The sequence below is a fragment of the Netta rufina genome, assembly GCF_964035555.1.
Source record: "Netta rufina genome assembly, chromosome: 14".
NCBI classification, from domain to species: Eukaryota; Metazoa; Chordata; class Aves; order Anseriformes; family Anatidae; genus Netta; species Netta rufina.
Window position 1 is genome coordinate 8,770,707 of NC_140137.1, and position 13,415 is coordinate 8,784,121.

Sequence of the window (13,415 nt, forward strand, 5' to 3'; positions counted from 1 at the left end):
ATGAGACTAATAGGCCTGTAGTTTCCAGGGTCTTCTTTCATGCCCTTCTTGAAAACTGGTACAACATTTGCCAGCTTCCAGTCAACTGGGACCTCTCCAGATTCCCAAGAACATTGAAAAATAATTGAGAGAAGTCCCACAATGATGTCAGTCAGCTCTCTGAGCACCTTGAGATGATTCCCATCCAAATCCATGGATGTTTATGGATCCAGGTAAAGCAGCAAATCCCACTCACATTAAACAATGCAATCTGTATTGATCCATGGGGTACACCAAGAGTTCCTGGCATCCAACAGGACTTTATGCCATTGATCACCACTCTTCTGGACCCACCTGTTCAGCCACATATGCTCAGTGCTCACAAGACTCACAAGAGGCCTTCTATCAAATCCTTGATACCCACCCTTTTCCTTCAGGCACTAGCAGTCACAACTCTAGGTAGAGGACACATTCCCACAGAACAATACCTCAATAAAGGAACCAAATAAAAATATATGTAATTAAAAAAAAAAAAAAAAAGCACCCATACTTTTGGAAAAACCCTGGATAGTTTACAGAGCTGTCCTTATAAGAACATTACTACAAAGACTCTCTCCACAACAGCATCCTTTTTATTGCCAGAATGGCACTCGGGCATTCATTCCATTTCATTTTACAGACAAGGGTATACCAGCTTAAAAATGATACAGTGTATAATGCTTCACAACAGAACATAAGGGTGTTTCTGTATCCAGTCCCAGAACACCTTCTTTCAAACAACCCAATATTATACTTTGGATGTCAGTCCTTTTTGAGGGGAATTCATAAGACAATGTTAAAATACACAGCCAAAAGAGAAAGGGAAAAAAGAAAAAAAAAGGGAATATGTAAGCATTCTAACAAAAACCTGGAAGAGCAGACCATGATAGCACTTCCCTTTCATTGAGGAACCCCTTCAAGCAACAATGAAAACAATGACACAAAAAAGGATATTCCGTTTTAAAGCCTATCTTTCTTCTGCCTTGTAGACACAGGTCCTCTGAGGCAATGTATCAAGATGCCTTGCCATCCACCCAAACACAATGATCAGGGTCATAGCTATGTATAAGTAGTGTCTGTTGGAATTGTTAGTCCTGCTATAGCTCTGAGTCATGCCCAAGCACATGGACCACTGCAAAGTCTGGCTCTATATGTTTTTGCTGTGTCCTGCAGAAGATGAGATGGCGGAACCCAGTAAAATACATGGTTCAAGCCAAACAAGGTGGAAGACCACACACTGCAAAAACACATGGTGCTGACATATCTCACACAGAGAGATCAAGGACTCAGCAAAGAAAGAGAAAAGAACTTGCACTGCACTGATACTCAGGGCTAACATCTTTCTTCCCTGCAGACAAGGGAGGAGGGCTATACTGCAGTGTCAACTGCCCAGCCTCAACATAATGTCTGAACACAGACTAAGACAGGGTGATTGCCAAGATTTTTCCTAATGACAAGCATTTAGCTAGAGAGCCAGGATCAAACCTTGCTCATGAAGCACTTTGGAGAACTCAGTATCAGAGCTGAAACACATCATTGCATGAGCAGAAAGCCTTGGTTCTCTTACATTTTTTAATTCCTAATCTTTTTGGAGGGGGTCAAGAAAAATATACATCTGACTTAGTATTAGAGGATCACTTGTGAAGCCAATTACAAATGCAGATTTAAGCGTTCCACTGTGTCGACACAGATCTAGTTAAAGGGAAGGCCATTAAAGTGTCCAACAGATGGTGTACCAGAGATGTCCAGGGCTGCATCCCCCATGGAGTTCTGTACGGGCGGGAAATCCTCTGTGTCAGCAACACTCCTGCCTGTCCCAGAGTGCTGTGGTGGCACGCTGGGGAGGATGGGCTTCAGGAACTTGAACTCGCTGTTGCCCGACCCCGTGGTGAGGTTGATCTCGTAGCAATAGGCATTGGGCAGGGTCCCAGCAGCAGCCTCAGCAGCCAGACTGCTCTGCAAGTTGCCCGTGCCATACAGCACGTGCCCTCCTTTCAGATCCTTTCTCTTGCACACCTTGCAAGCAACAAAGGCTGCGAAAGATGTGAGGAAGAGCAGGGAGACAAAGACCAGTGAAATGATTAAATAGATCGTCAGCGAGCTGTATTCATCCCGCACAGCTAGCTCCTGCTGTGGCAGGTGTTCCTGTGAGAGGCCGTTGAGCAGGAGTACGCTCAGTGCTGCAGTGGCCGACAGAGGTGGCCGCCCATTGTCACGCACCAGCACCTCGAGCTTCTGCTTCACTGCATCCCTCTCTGTCACTGGCCTCCTCAGACGCACCTCCCCATTTTGGCTACCCACAGCAAACAGCCCGGGGTCTGTGGCCCTCAGCAGGTGGAAGGAAAGCCACGAGTTCTGACCAGAGTCCGCATCAACGGCCACCACTTTGGTGACCAGGTCCCCCACCTCAGCCGACGCTGGCACCAGCTCACTGGATGGCGGGCTGCTGTCCTGAGCAGGGTGCAACACCAGTGGGGCATTGTCGTTCTCGTCCACCACGAGAACGCGGACGGTGACGTTGGTGCTGAGGGGAGGGGACCCTGCATCGGTGGCACTCACCAGCACCTCAAGCTGCCTCACCTGCTCATAGTCCAGTGGACGCAGCACAAACATATATCCGTTCTCTGAGTTGACAGAGATGCAGGAGCAGGGGTCCTGCTCAGTGGGGTGCACAGGCCTCAGGGAATAAGTCACCTTGGCATTGGGTCCTGCATCTGAGTCCACTGCACTGACAGCCCCAACAAGCACTCCAGGGATATTGTTCTCTCGCACATACATGGTGTACGATGTCTGGTTGAAAACGGGGGCATTGTCATTGACATCGGAGATGTCCACGGTGAAGGTCTGGGTAGTGGTGAGAGGAGGAGAACCTGCGTCTGCCGCTGTGATGACCACAAGGTACTGAGCTGTCTCCTCCCGATCCAATGTGCTTACAGTCAGCAGCTCATAGTAATTCTTATAGGCTGGCCTTAGGGAGAAGGAGAGCTGGTCTTCAAGGGCACAGCTGATCTCCCCATTCACACCAGAATCCCGGTCCCTCACAGCAAATACAGCTACCACTGTCCCAGGCTCCGTGTTCTCGGGGAGGGGGCTGCTGAAGGAAGTCACCACCACCTCTGGTGCATTGTCGTTCACGTCCATCACCTCCACCAACACCTTGCAGAGTGCCGAGAGGTCTCCACCGTCAATTGCCCGCACACTGAGCTCATATTTCTGTGTGGTCTCAAAATCCAGGGGCTTTGTGACACGAATTTCACCACTCAGAGTGTCAATTGTGAAAGGCAATTGGCTCTCACTGACTGCTTGGCTGAACCTATAGGAGATGTCACCATTCAGTCCCATGTCTGGATCGGTGGCTACAACTCTGAGAACCACAGAGCCTGCTGGGGCACTTTCCAAAACCTGACCAACATAAACGTCCTGAGTAAAGATAGGAGTATTGTCATTCACATCAAGAACTACGATGTGGATTTGGGCTGTCCCACTCCTAGGTGGAGAGCCACCATCTGTGGCAATGAGACTGAAAAGCAGCTCTGGCTGCTCCTCTCTGTCTAGAGGCTTTTCCAATACCAGTTCAACATGCATGTCAACCTCACTTCGTTTCCGAATAAAAACACTGAAGTAACCGTTCTCGGGAGTGATGGTGTAAGCCTGGATTCCGTTGCTGCCAACGTCCAGGTCCTGAGCCGCCTCCACGGGGAAACGCGAGCCAGGGTCGCTGGTTTCCAAGATCTTAAAAGTGACTCGTTCCTCGGGAAAGACCGGCGAGTGGTCGTTGACGTCCTCCACGGCCACCTCGACACGAAAGAACTGCAGCGGGTTTTCCAGCAGGAGCTCGAAGGCGAGCGTGCACGTAAGCGAGCGGCCGCACATCTCCTCGCGATCGAGCCGCTCCGCCAGGACGAGGCGGCCGGTGGCGCGCTCTAAGCGAAAATGCTGCCGGCCGTCCGGGGAGGCAATGCGTGCCCGGCGAGCCGAGAGCTGCGCCGGCGTCAGCCTCGCGTCCTCCGCCACGTTGGCCACCACGGAGCCGCTCTCCCCCTCCTCGGCTACGGAGTAGCGGATGGGCTCGCAGCGAACGCGCGGCACGCACAGCAAAGCACACAGACAAAGCACTTGCCTTGCAGACGCCATGGCGGGGCGGCGGACACCCTCCGTCTGCCGCAGTCCCCCGCGGGAAGCGGCGCCCGGCAGCAGCGCGGCGGCAAGGGCGGGCGCCCTCCCTCGCGGCCTCCCTCTCTCCCTCTCGCCGAGCTCGGCTGGCGGCCCGCAGCGCGGCACTCCGGGACCGGCAGCGGCTGCTGCGGAGGACGGCGCGGACGACCGCTCGCCGCCGCCTCCCGGCTGCGCTGCGCTGCGCTGCGCTGCGCTGGGCTCGGCCGCCTCCCCGCTCGCAGCCGCTCGCCGCCGCCTTGGCCACGAGCACCACCCTGCGGCCTGCGGCGGGACTGCTCCGGGACGGGACGCGCTCCTGGCCGCCCACTCGCAGCCTTTCACAAAAGTCCGGCAGTTTCTTGCCGGTCGAACTGAATCCAGGCAAACTGAAGTTCACAGTGTTTTACAGTTACCATCGTTCCCAGTATCATGGGTGCTTCTAGAGCTTTGAGGTAATCTCCAGAAGACAGCCAACCCACCTTTTCTACACCACAGTGATCTCAGGTTGTGCACGTTTTTTTCTGTCCTCTGGAGGTGATAGTACTCTGTGTAAGCATCTTTCTTGCTGGCCAAACTGGAGAAGCACACATCACAAATGCACACAGGGCTCATGCATCTCAGACACAGAGATCCAGGAACTAGCCAAGAAAGAGAGCAGCACTTGTGCTGCATTGAAACACAGGACTCACACCATCCTTTCCCTGCTGACATGGGGACATGGCTAAAGTGCATTACATGAGCGTGACTTGCTTTGCTTTTAAGGAAGGATGGCCAAGTGGCATTACCATGAGAATGACTGTTGCCCAATCTCACATTTGTGTTACATCCCTGAAAAAGGACAGGATGAGGTCCACTTGCTCCCTAACAAGGAGGACTAATTAATTAGGGAGCCAAAGAATTTAACAAGAAAAAGTAGTTAATGAGCGAATTTAAAGAGCCAAACCCTACTAATTAAGTACTTCAGAAAAGATATTGTCCGAGATGAAACAAATTGCCTGAAGGAAAGAAACTTTACTTTCTTAATTTTATTTTATCTGTTTTATTTTATTTTTCCTTTCACTGGTGAGGAGAAACATACATCTGACTTCCTATTAGAGGGTCATTTGCGAAGCTAATTAAACAAGCAGGACTAAGAATTTAAGAAGAAAAAGAATTTAAGGAGACAAAGAACTTAACAAGATAATCTGAAGAGCCAATTTCTACTCACTTCAGAGGAGATCTCGACTGAGGTGAAACATATCTTTGCCTAAATGATGGAGACTTTAGCTTCTTTCATTCTATTTTTTGGTTATCTGTTTATTTTGGAGGGGTAGAGGAAAACATATATCTGACTCATTTTTAGAGGGTTATTTGCAAGGCCAGTTTCAAGTGCAGGTTTACTCTCCAGGAAACAAGGGTAAGAATTGTGACCTAGATCCCTTCCAGCTCTAAAACACTAGACAGGGGCTGGCCTCACCACTGGTGAACAGAAGGGAAGTATGGCTTCCTTTGGACTGCTCGAGATATTCCCTTGATCTGTTCAAGAGATTCTGCTGATTCAACCATCATTAGGCTTCTTTATGGCAAGGGCATGCTGCTGGCACATGTTCAACTTGGTATCCACTGGGACCCCCAGAGCCTTTTCCGCCAGCCTGCTTTCCTGCAACATGGCATTGTTCCTCCCCAAGTGAAGGACTTTAAATATCTCCTTGTGGAACTCCATGAGGGTCTTGTCAGCCCATTTCTCCAGGTTCTCCAGATCCTTTTGATGACAGCAAGACCCTCTGCTGTAGCCAACACTTCTCTACCTCAACCCCACTCTGGTTTTACTGCACCTGCTGACTTACAGAGGGTACACTCTGTCCCATCATGGAGATTATTTACAAGGACATTAATCAAAGAATAAAAGGAATACCCCAAGTGGGATGAAACCCATATGGATCATCAAGTCCAACTCCTGGCTCCACACAGCTCTACAACAAAAATTCCGACCATGTGACTAAGAGCACAAACCAAATGCACATTTGCTCAAAATACCTTCTATTCCTACATCCAAATCATTTATACAAACATTGAAGAGAACTGGCTCTAATACTAAGCCTTGGGGGACCCCACTTTTGACTGTCCACTGCGGTGGTGTAGCCCCGTTTACCATAAAACTTTAAGCAATACACATTAGATAATTATCCACCCATCGTATGATGTTTTTGTCTAGCTGTATGCTGGACATTTTTCTCAGTAGAATCCTAAGTGAAACTGTGTCAAAAGCTTTACTGAAATCCAAAAAGATTACAGCAGATGGTTTCCCTTCATCGACGGGATGGGAAATCAAATTTGTTAAACAGAACCTACCCCTCAGGACGCCATCTTGGCTATGACCAATAACTACTTTTTCCCCCAGATGCGATTCAATAACTCCCAGGATTATCTCCATAATTCTACCCTGCACTGCCATGAGACTAACAGGCCTGGAGTTTCCAGGGTCTTCTTTCTTGCCCTTCTTGAAAACTGGTACAACATTTGCCAGCTTCCAGTCAACTGGGACCTCTCCCGATTCCCAAGATCATTGAAAAATAATTGAGAGAAGTCCCACGATGATGTCAGTCAGCTCTCTGAGTACCCTGATATGAATCCCATCCAAATCCATGGACCTGTATGGATCTAAGTGAAGTAGCAAATCCCATACACATTAAACAATGCAATCTGTATTGATCCATGGGGTACACCAAGAGTTCCTGGCATCCAACAGGACTTTATGCCATTGATCACCACTCTTCTGGGCCCAGCTGTTCAACCACATATGCTCAGGACTCACAAGACCCACAAGAGGCCTTCTAGCAAATCCCTGCTACCCACCCTTTTCCTTCAGGCACTAGCAGTCACGTCTTCAGGTTGAGGACACATTCCCACAGAACAATACCTCAATAAAGGAAACAATTAAGAATAGATATAATAAATATAAAAGGACCCAGACAGACAGTGGCCCAGGACAACAAAATCGTTTTTATTGCCAGAATGGCACTCGGGCATTCATTCCATTTCACTTTTACAGACAAGGGTATACCAGCTTAAAAATGATACAGTGTATAATGCTTCACAACAGAACATAAGGGTGTTTCTGTATCCAGTCCCAGAACACCTTCTTTCCAAAAACCCATCGTTATACGTTGAATGTCCGTCCTTCTTCAGGGGAATTCGAAAGTCAATGTTTAAATACACAGCCAAAGGAGAAAGGGAAAAAAAGGAAGATGTAAGCATTCTAACAAAAACCTGGAAGAGCAGACCATGATAGCACTTCCCTTTCATTGAGGAACCCCTTCAAGCAACAATGAAAACAATGACACAAAAAAGGATATTCCGTTTTAAAGCCTATCTTTCTTCTGCCTTGTAGACACAGGTCCTCTGAGGCAATGTATCAAGATGCCTTGCCATCCACCCAAACACAATGATCAGGGTCATAGCTATGTATAAGTAGTGTCTGTTGGAATTGTTAGTCCTGCTATAGCTCTGAGTCATGCCCAAGCACATGGACCACTGCAAAGTCTGGCTTTGCATGTATTTGCTGTGCCCTGGAGAAGATGAGATGGCAGAACACAGTAAAATACATGTTTCATGCCAACCAAGGTGGAAGACCACACAGTGCAAAAACACATGTTGCTGACATGCCTCACACAGAGAGATCCAGGACTCAGCAAAGAAAGAGAGAAGCACTTGCACTGCAGTGATACGCAGGGCTAACATCTTTCTTCCCTGCAGAAAAGGGAGGCGGGTTATACTGCAATGTCAACTGCCCAGCATCAACATTGTGTTTCAGCACAGAAAAAGACAGGGTGAGTTTCAAGGTTTTTCCTAATGACAAGCATATATCCAGAGAGCCAGGATCAAATCTTGCTCATGAAGCACCAGTACCATACCTGGAATATATCATTGCCTGAGAACAAAGGCCTTAGTTCTCTTATATATATATATATATAATTTCTAATATTTTTTGGGGGGGAGAAGAAAAACACACATCTGACTTAGTGTTAGAGGGTCATTTGTGAAGCCAATTACAAATGCAGATTTAATCTTCAGGAAACAAGACTGAATATCTTTAGCCAGATCCCATAAAGCTCCAAGGCATGAAGCTTTCCACTACATGGACTCAGACCTAGTTAAAGGGAAGGCCATTAAAGTGTCCAACAGATGGTGTACCAGAGATGTCCAGAGCTGCATCCCCCACGGAGTTCGGGACGGGAGGGAAATCCTCTGTGTCAGCAACACCCCTGCCTGTGCCAGAGTGCTGTGGTGGCATGCTGGGGAGGATGGGCTTCAGGAACTTGAACTCGCTGTTGCCCGACCCCGTGGTGAGGTTGATCTCGTAGCAATAGGCGTGGGGTAGGGTCCCAGCAGCAGCCTCAGCAGCCAGACTGCTCTGCAGGTTGCCCGTGCCATACAGCACGTGCCCTCCTTTCAGATCCTTTCTCTTGCACACCTTGCATGAAACAAAGGCTGCGACAGATGTGAGGAAGAGGAGGGAGACAAAGACCAGTGAAATGATTAAATAGATTGTCAACGAGCTGTCTTCATCCTGCACAGCCAGCTCCTGCTGTGGCAGGTGTTCCTGTGAGAGGCCGTTGAGCAGGAGTACGCTCAGTGCTGCAGTGGCCGACAGAGGTGGCCGCCCATTGTCACGCACCAGCACCTCGAGCTTCTGCTTCACTGCATCCCTCTCTGTCACTGGCCTCCTCAGACGCACCTCCCCATTTTGGCTACCCACAGCAAACAGCCCGGGGTCTGTGGCCCTCAGCAGGTGGAAGGAAAGCCACGAGTTCTGACCAGAGTCCACATCAACGGCCACCACTTTGGTGACCAGGTCCCCCACCTCAGCCAACGCTGGCACCAGCTCACTGGATGGCGGGCTGCTGTCCTGAGCAGGATGCAACACCAGTGGGGCATTGTCGTTCTCGTCCACCACGAGAAGGCAGACGGTGACGTTGGTGCTGAGGGGAGGGGACCCCGCATCGGTGGCACTCACCAGCACCTCAAGCTGCCTCACCTGCTCATAGTCCAGTGGACGCAGCACAAACACATGTCCGTTCTCTGAGTTCACGGAGATGCAGGAGCAGGGGTCCTGCTCAGTGGGGTGCACAGGCCTCAGGGAATAGGTCACCTTGGCATTGGATCCTGCATCTGAGTCCACTGCATTGACAGCTCCAACAAGCACTCCAGGGATATTGTTCTCTCGCACGTACATGGTGTACGATGTCTGGTTGAAAACGGGGGCATTGTCATTGACATCAGAGATGTCCACCGTGAAGGTTTGGGTAGTGGTGAGAGGAGGAGAACCTGCATCAGCCACTGTGATGACCACAAGGTACTGAGCTGTCTCCTCCCGATTCAATGTGCTCACAGTCAGCAGCTCATAGTAATTCTTATAGGCTGGCCTTAGGGAGAAGGAGAGCTGGTCTTCAAGGGCACAGCTGATCTCCCCATTCACACCAGAATCCCGGTCCCTCACAGCAAAGAGGGCTACCAATGTTCCAGGCTCCGTGTTCTCGGGGAGGGGGCTGCTGAAGGAACTCACCACCACCTCTGGTGCATTGTCGTTCACATCCACTACCTCCACCAACACCTTGCAGAGTGCTGAGAGGCCCCCACCATCAATTGCCCGCACACTGAGCTCATGTTTCTGTGTGGTCTCAAAGTCCAGTGGTTTTGCAACTCGAATTTCACCACTCACAGTGTCAATTGTGAATGTGGACTGGCTGTCCTCAAGAACATTATTGAACCTATAGGAGATGTCTCCATTCAGTCCCACGTCTGGATCGGTGGCTACAACTCTGAGAACCACAGAGCCTGCTGGGGCATTTTCCAAAACCTGACCAACATAAACGTCCTGAGTAATGGTGGGAGCATTGTCATTTGCATCTAGAACTACGATGTGGATTTGGGTGGTCCCGCTCCTAGGTGGAGAGCCACCATCTGTGGCAATGAGACTGAAAAGCAGCTCTGGCTGCTCCTCTCTGTCTAGAGGCTTTTCCAATACCAGTTCAACATGCATGTCAACCTCACTCCGTTTCCGAACAGAAACACTGAAGTACTCATTCTCGGGAGCGATGGTGTAAGCCTGGGTGCTGTTGCTTCCAACGTCCAGGTCCTGAGCCACCTCCACGGGGAAACGTGAGCCAGGATCGCTGGTTTCCGGGATCTGAAAAGTGACTCGTTCCTCGGGAAAGACCGGCGAGTGGTCGTTGACGTCCTCCACGGCCACCTCGACACGAAAGAACTGCAGCGGGTTTTCCAGCAGGAGCTCGAAGGCGAGCGTGCACGTAAGCGAGCGGCCGCACATCTCCTCGCGATCGAGCCGCTCCGCCAGGACGAGGCGGCCGGTGGCGCGCTCTAAGCGAAAATGCTGCCGGCCGTCCGGGGAGGCAATGCGTGCCCGGCGAGCCGAGAGCTGCGCCGGCGTCAGCCCCGCGTCCTCCGCCACGTTGGCCACCACGGAGCCGCTCTCCCCCTCCTCGGCTACGGAGTAGCGGATGGGCTCGCAGCGAACGCGCGGCACGCACAGCAAAGCACACAGACAAAGCACTTGCCTTGCAGACGCCATGGCGGGGCGGCGGACACCCTCCGTCTGCCGCAGTCCCCCGCGGGAAGCGGCGCCCGGCAGCAGCGCGGCGGCAAGGGCGGGCGCCCTCCCTCGCGGCCTCCCTCTCTCCCTCTCGCCGAGCTCGGCTGGCGGCCCGCAGCGCGGCACTCCGGGACCGGCAGCGGCTGCTGCGGAGGACGGTGCGGACGACCGCTCGCCGCCGCCTCCCGGCTGCGCTGCGCTGCGCTGCGCTGGGCTCGGCCGCCTCCCCGCTCGCAGCCGCTCGCCGCCGCCTTGGCCACGAGCACCACCCTGCGGCCTGCGGCGGGACTGCTCCGGGACGGGACGCGCTCCTGGCCGCCCACTCGCAGCCTTTCACAAAAGTCCGGCAGTTTCTTGCCGGTCAAACTGAATCCAGGCAAACTGAAGTTCACAGTGTTTTATAGTTACCATCGTGCCCAGTATCATGGGTGCTTCTAGAGCTTTGAGGTAATTTCCAGAAGACAGCCAACCCACCTTTTCTAAACCACAGTGACCTCAGGTTGTGCACGTTTTTTTCTGTCCTCTGGAGGTGATAGTACTCTGTGTAAGCATCTCTCTTGCTGGCCAAACTGGAGAAGCACACATCACAAATGCACATACGGCCCATGCATCTCAGACACAGAGATCCAGGAACCAGCTAAGAAAGAGAGCAGCACTTGTGCTGCATTGAAACACGGGACTCACACCATCCTTTCCCTGCTGACATGGGGACATGGCTAAAGTGCATTACAGGAGCGTGACTTGCTTTGCTTTTAAGGAAGGATTGCCAAGTGGCATTACCATGAGAATGACTGTTGCCCAATCTCACATTTGTGTTACATCCCAGAAAAAGGACAGGATGAGGTCCACTTGCTCCCTAACAAGGAGGACTAATTAATTAGGGAGCCTAAGAATTAAACATGAAAAAGTAGTTAACGAGCGAATTTAAAGAGCCAAACCCTACTAATTAAGTACTTCAGAAAAGATATTGTCCGAGATGAAACAAATTGCCTGAAGGAAAGAAACTTTACTTTCTTAATTTTATTTTATCTGTTTTATTTTATTTTTCCTTTGACTGGTGAGGACAAACATACATCTGACTTCCTATTAGAGGGTCATTTGCAAAGCCAATTAAAAAAGCAGGACTAAGAATTTAAGAAGAAAAAGAATTTAACAAGACAAAGAACAAGATAATCTGAAGAGCCAATTTCTACTCACTTCAGAAGAGATCTCGACTGAGGTGAAACATATCTTTGCCTAAATGATGGAGACTTTAGTTTCTTTCATTCTATTTTTTTGGTTATTTATTTATTTTGGAGGGGTAGAGGAAAACATATATCTGACATATTTTTAGAGGGTTATTTGCAAGGCCAGTTTCAAGTGCAGGTTTACTCTCCAGGAAACAAGGGTTAAGGGTTGTGAGCTAGATCCCTTCCAGCTCTAAAACACTAGACAGGGTCTGGCCACACCACTGGTGAACAGAAGGGAAATACGGTTTTCCTTGGACTGCTTGTGATATTCCCTTGATCTGTTCAAGAGATTCTGCTGATTCAACCATCATTAGGCTGCTTTATGGCAAGGGCATGCTGCTGGCACTTGTTCAACTTGGTACCACTGGGACCCCCAGAGCCTTTTCCATCAGCCTGCTTTCCTGGAACATGGCATTGTTCCTCCCCAAGTGAAGGACTTTAAATATCTCCTTGTGGAACTCCATGAGGGTCTTTTCAGCCCATTTCTCCAGGTTCTCCAGATCCTTTTGATGATAGCAACACCTTCTGCTGTAGCCAGCACTTCTCCACCTCAGCCCACTCCCGTTTTACAGTACCTGCTGACTTACAGGGGGTACACTCTGTCCCATCATGGAGATTATTTATAAGGACGTTCATCACAGAAACATAGAATATCCCAAGCTGGAAGAAACAGATATGGATCATCGAGTCCAACTCCTGGCTCCACACAGCTCTACAACAAAAATTCCGACCATGTGACTATGAGCACAAACCAAATGCACAGCCCAAATTTGCTCAAAATACCTTCTAGTCCTACATCCAAATCTTTTTATAAAAACATTGAAGAGAACTGGCTGTAATACAAAGCCTTGGGGGACCCCACTTTTGACTGTCCACTGCGCTGGTGTAGCCCCGTTTACCATAAAACTTTAAGCAATACACATCAGATAATTATTCACCCATCGTATGATGTTTTTGTCTAGCTGTATGCTGGACATTGTGCCCAGTAGGATCCTAAGGGAAACCGTGTCAAAAGCTTTACTGAAATCCAAAAAGATTACAGCAGATGGTTTCCCTTCATCCACTGGATGGGAAATCAAATTTGTTAAACAGAACCTACCCCTCATGTAGCCATCTTGGCTATGACCAATAACTACTTTTTCCCCCAGAAGCGATTCTATATCTCCCAGTATTATCTCCATAATTTTACCCTGCACTGCCATGAGACTAACAGGCCTGGAGTTTCCAGGGTCTTCTTTCTTGCCCTTCTTGAAAACTGGTACAACATTTGCCAGCTTCCAGTCAACTGGGACCTCTCCCGATTCCCAAGAACATTGAAAAATCATTGAGAGAAGTCCCACAATGATGTCAGTCAGCTCTCTGAGTACCATGAGATGAATCCCATCCAAATCCATGGACCTGTATGGATCCAGGTGGAGTAG

General features: G+C 49.8%; 2 protein-coding genes across 2 annotated transcripts; both read right to left on the reverse strand.

Moving 5' to 3' along the window:
* Nucleotides 1-1,710: 1,710 nt before the first annotated feature.
* On the reverse strand, nt 1,711-4,485 carry LOC311214706 (protocadherin beta-4-like; the record flags this gene model as incomplete). Its single annotated transcript, XM_084295431.1, has 1 exon — nt 1,711-4,485. Exon 1 carries the CDS (start codon nt 4,150-4,152, stop codon nt 1,711-1,713), a length of 2,442 nt encoding a protein of 813 aa, XP_084151557.1. The 5' UTR covers nt 4,153-4,485.
* Nucleotides 4,486-8,302: 3,817 nt separating this feature from the next.
* LOC311214708 (protocadherin beta-15-like) lies at nt 8,303-10,744 on the reverse strand (the record flags this gene model as incomplete). Its single annotated transcript, XM_084295432.1, has 1 exon — nt 8,303-10,744. The coding sequence occupies one exon, from the start codon at nt 10,742-10,744 to the stop codon at nt 8,303-8,305; it is 2,442 nt and encodes an 813-aa protein (XP_084151558.1).
* Between the last annotated feature and the right edge of the window lie 2,671 nt (nt 10,745-13,415).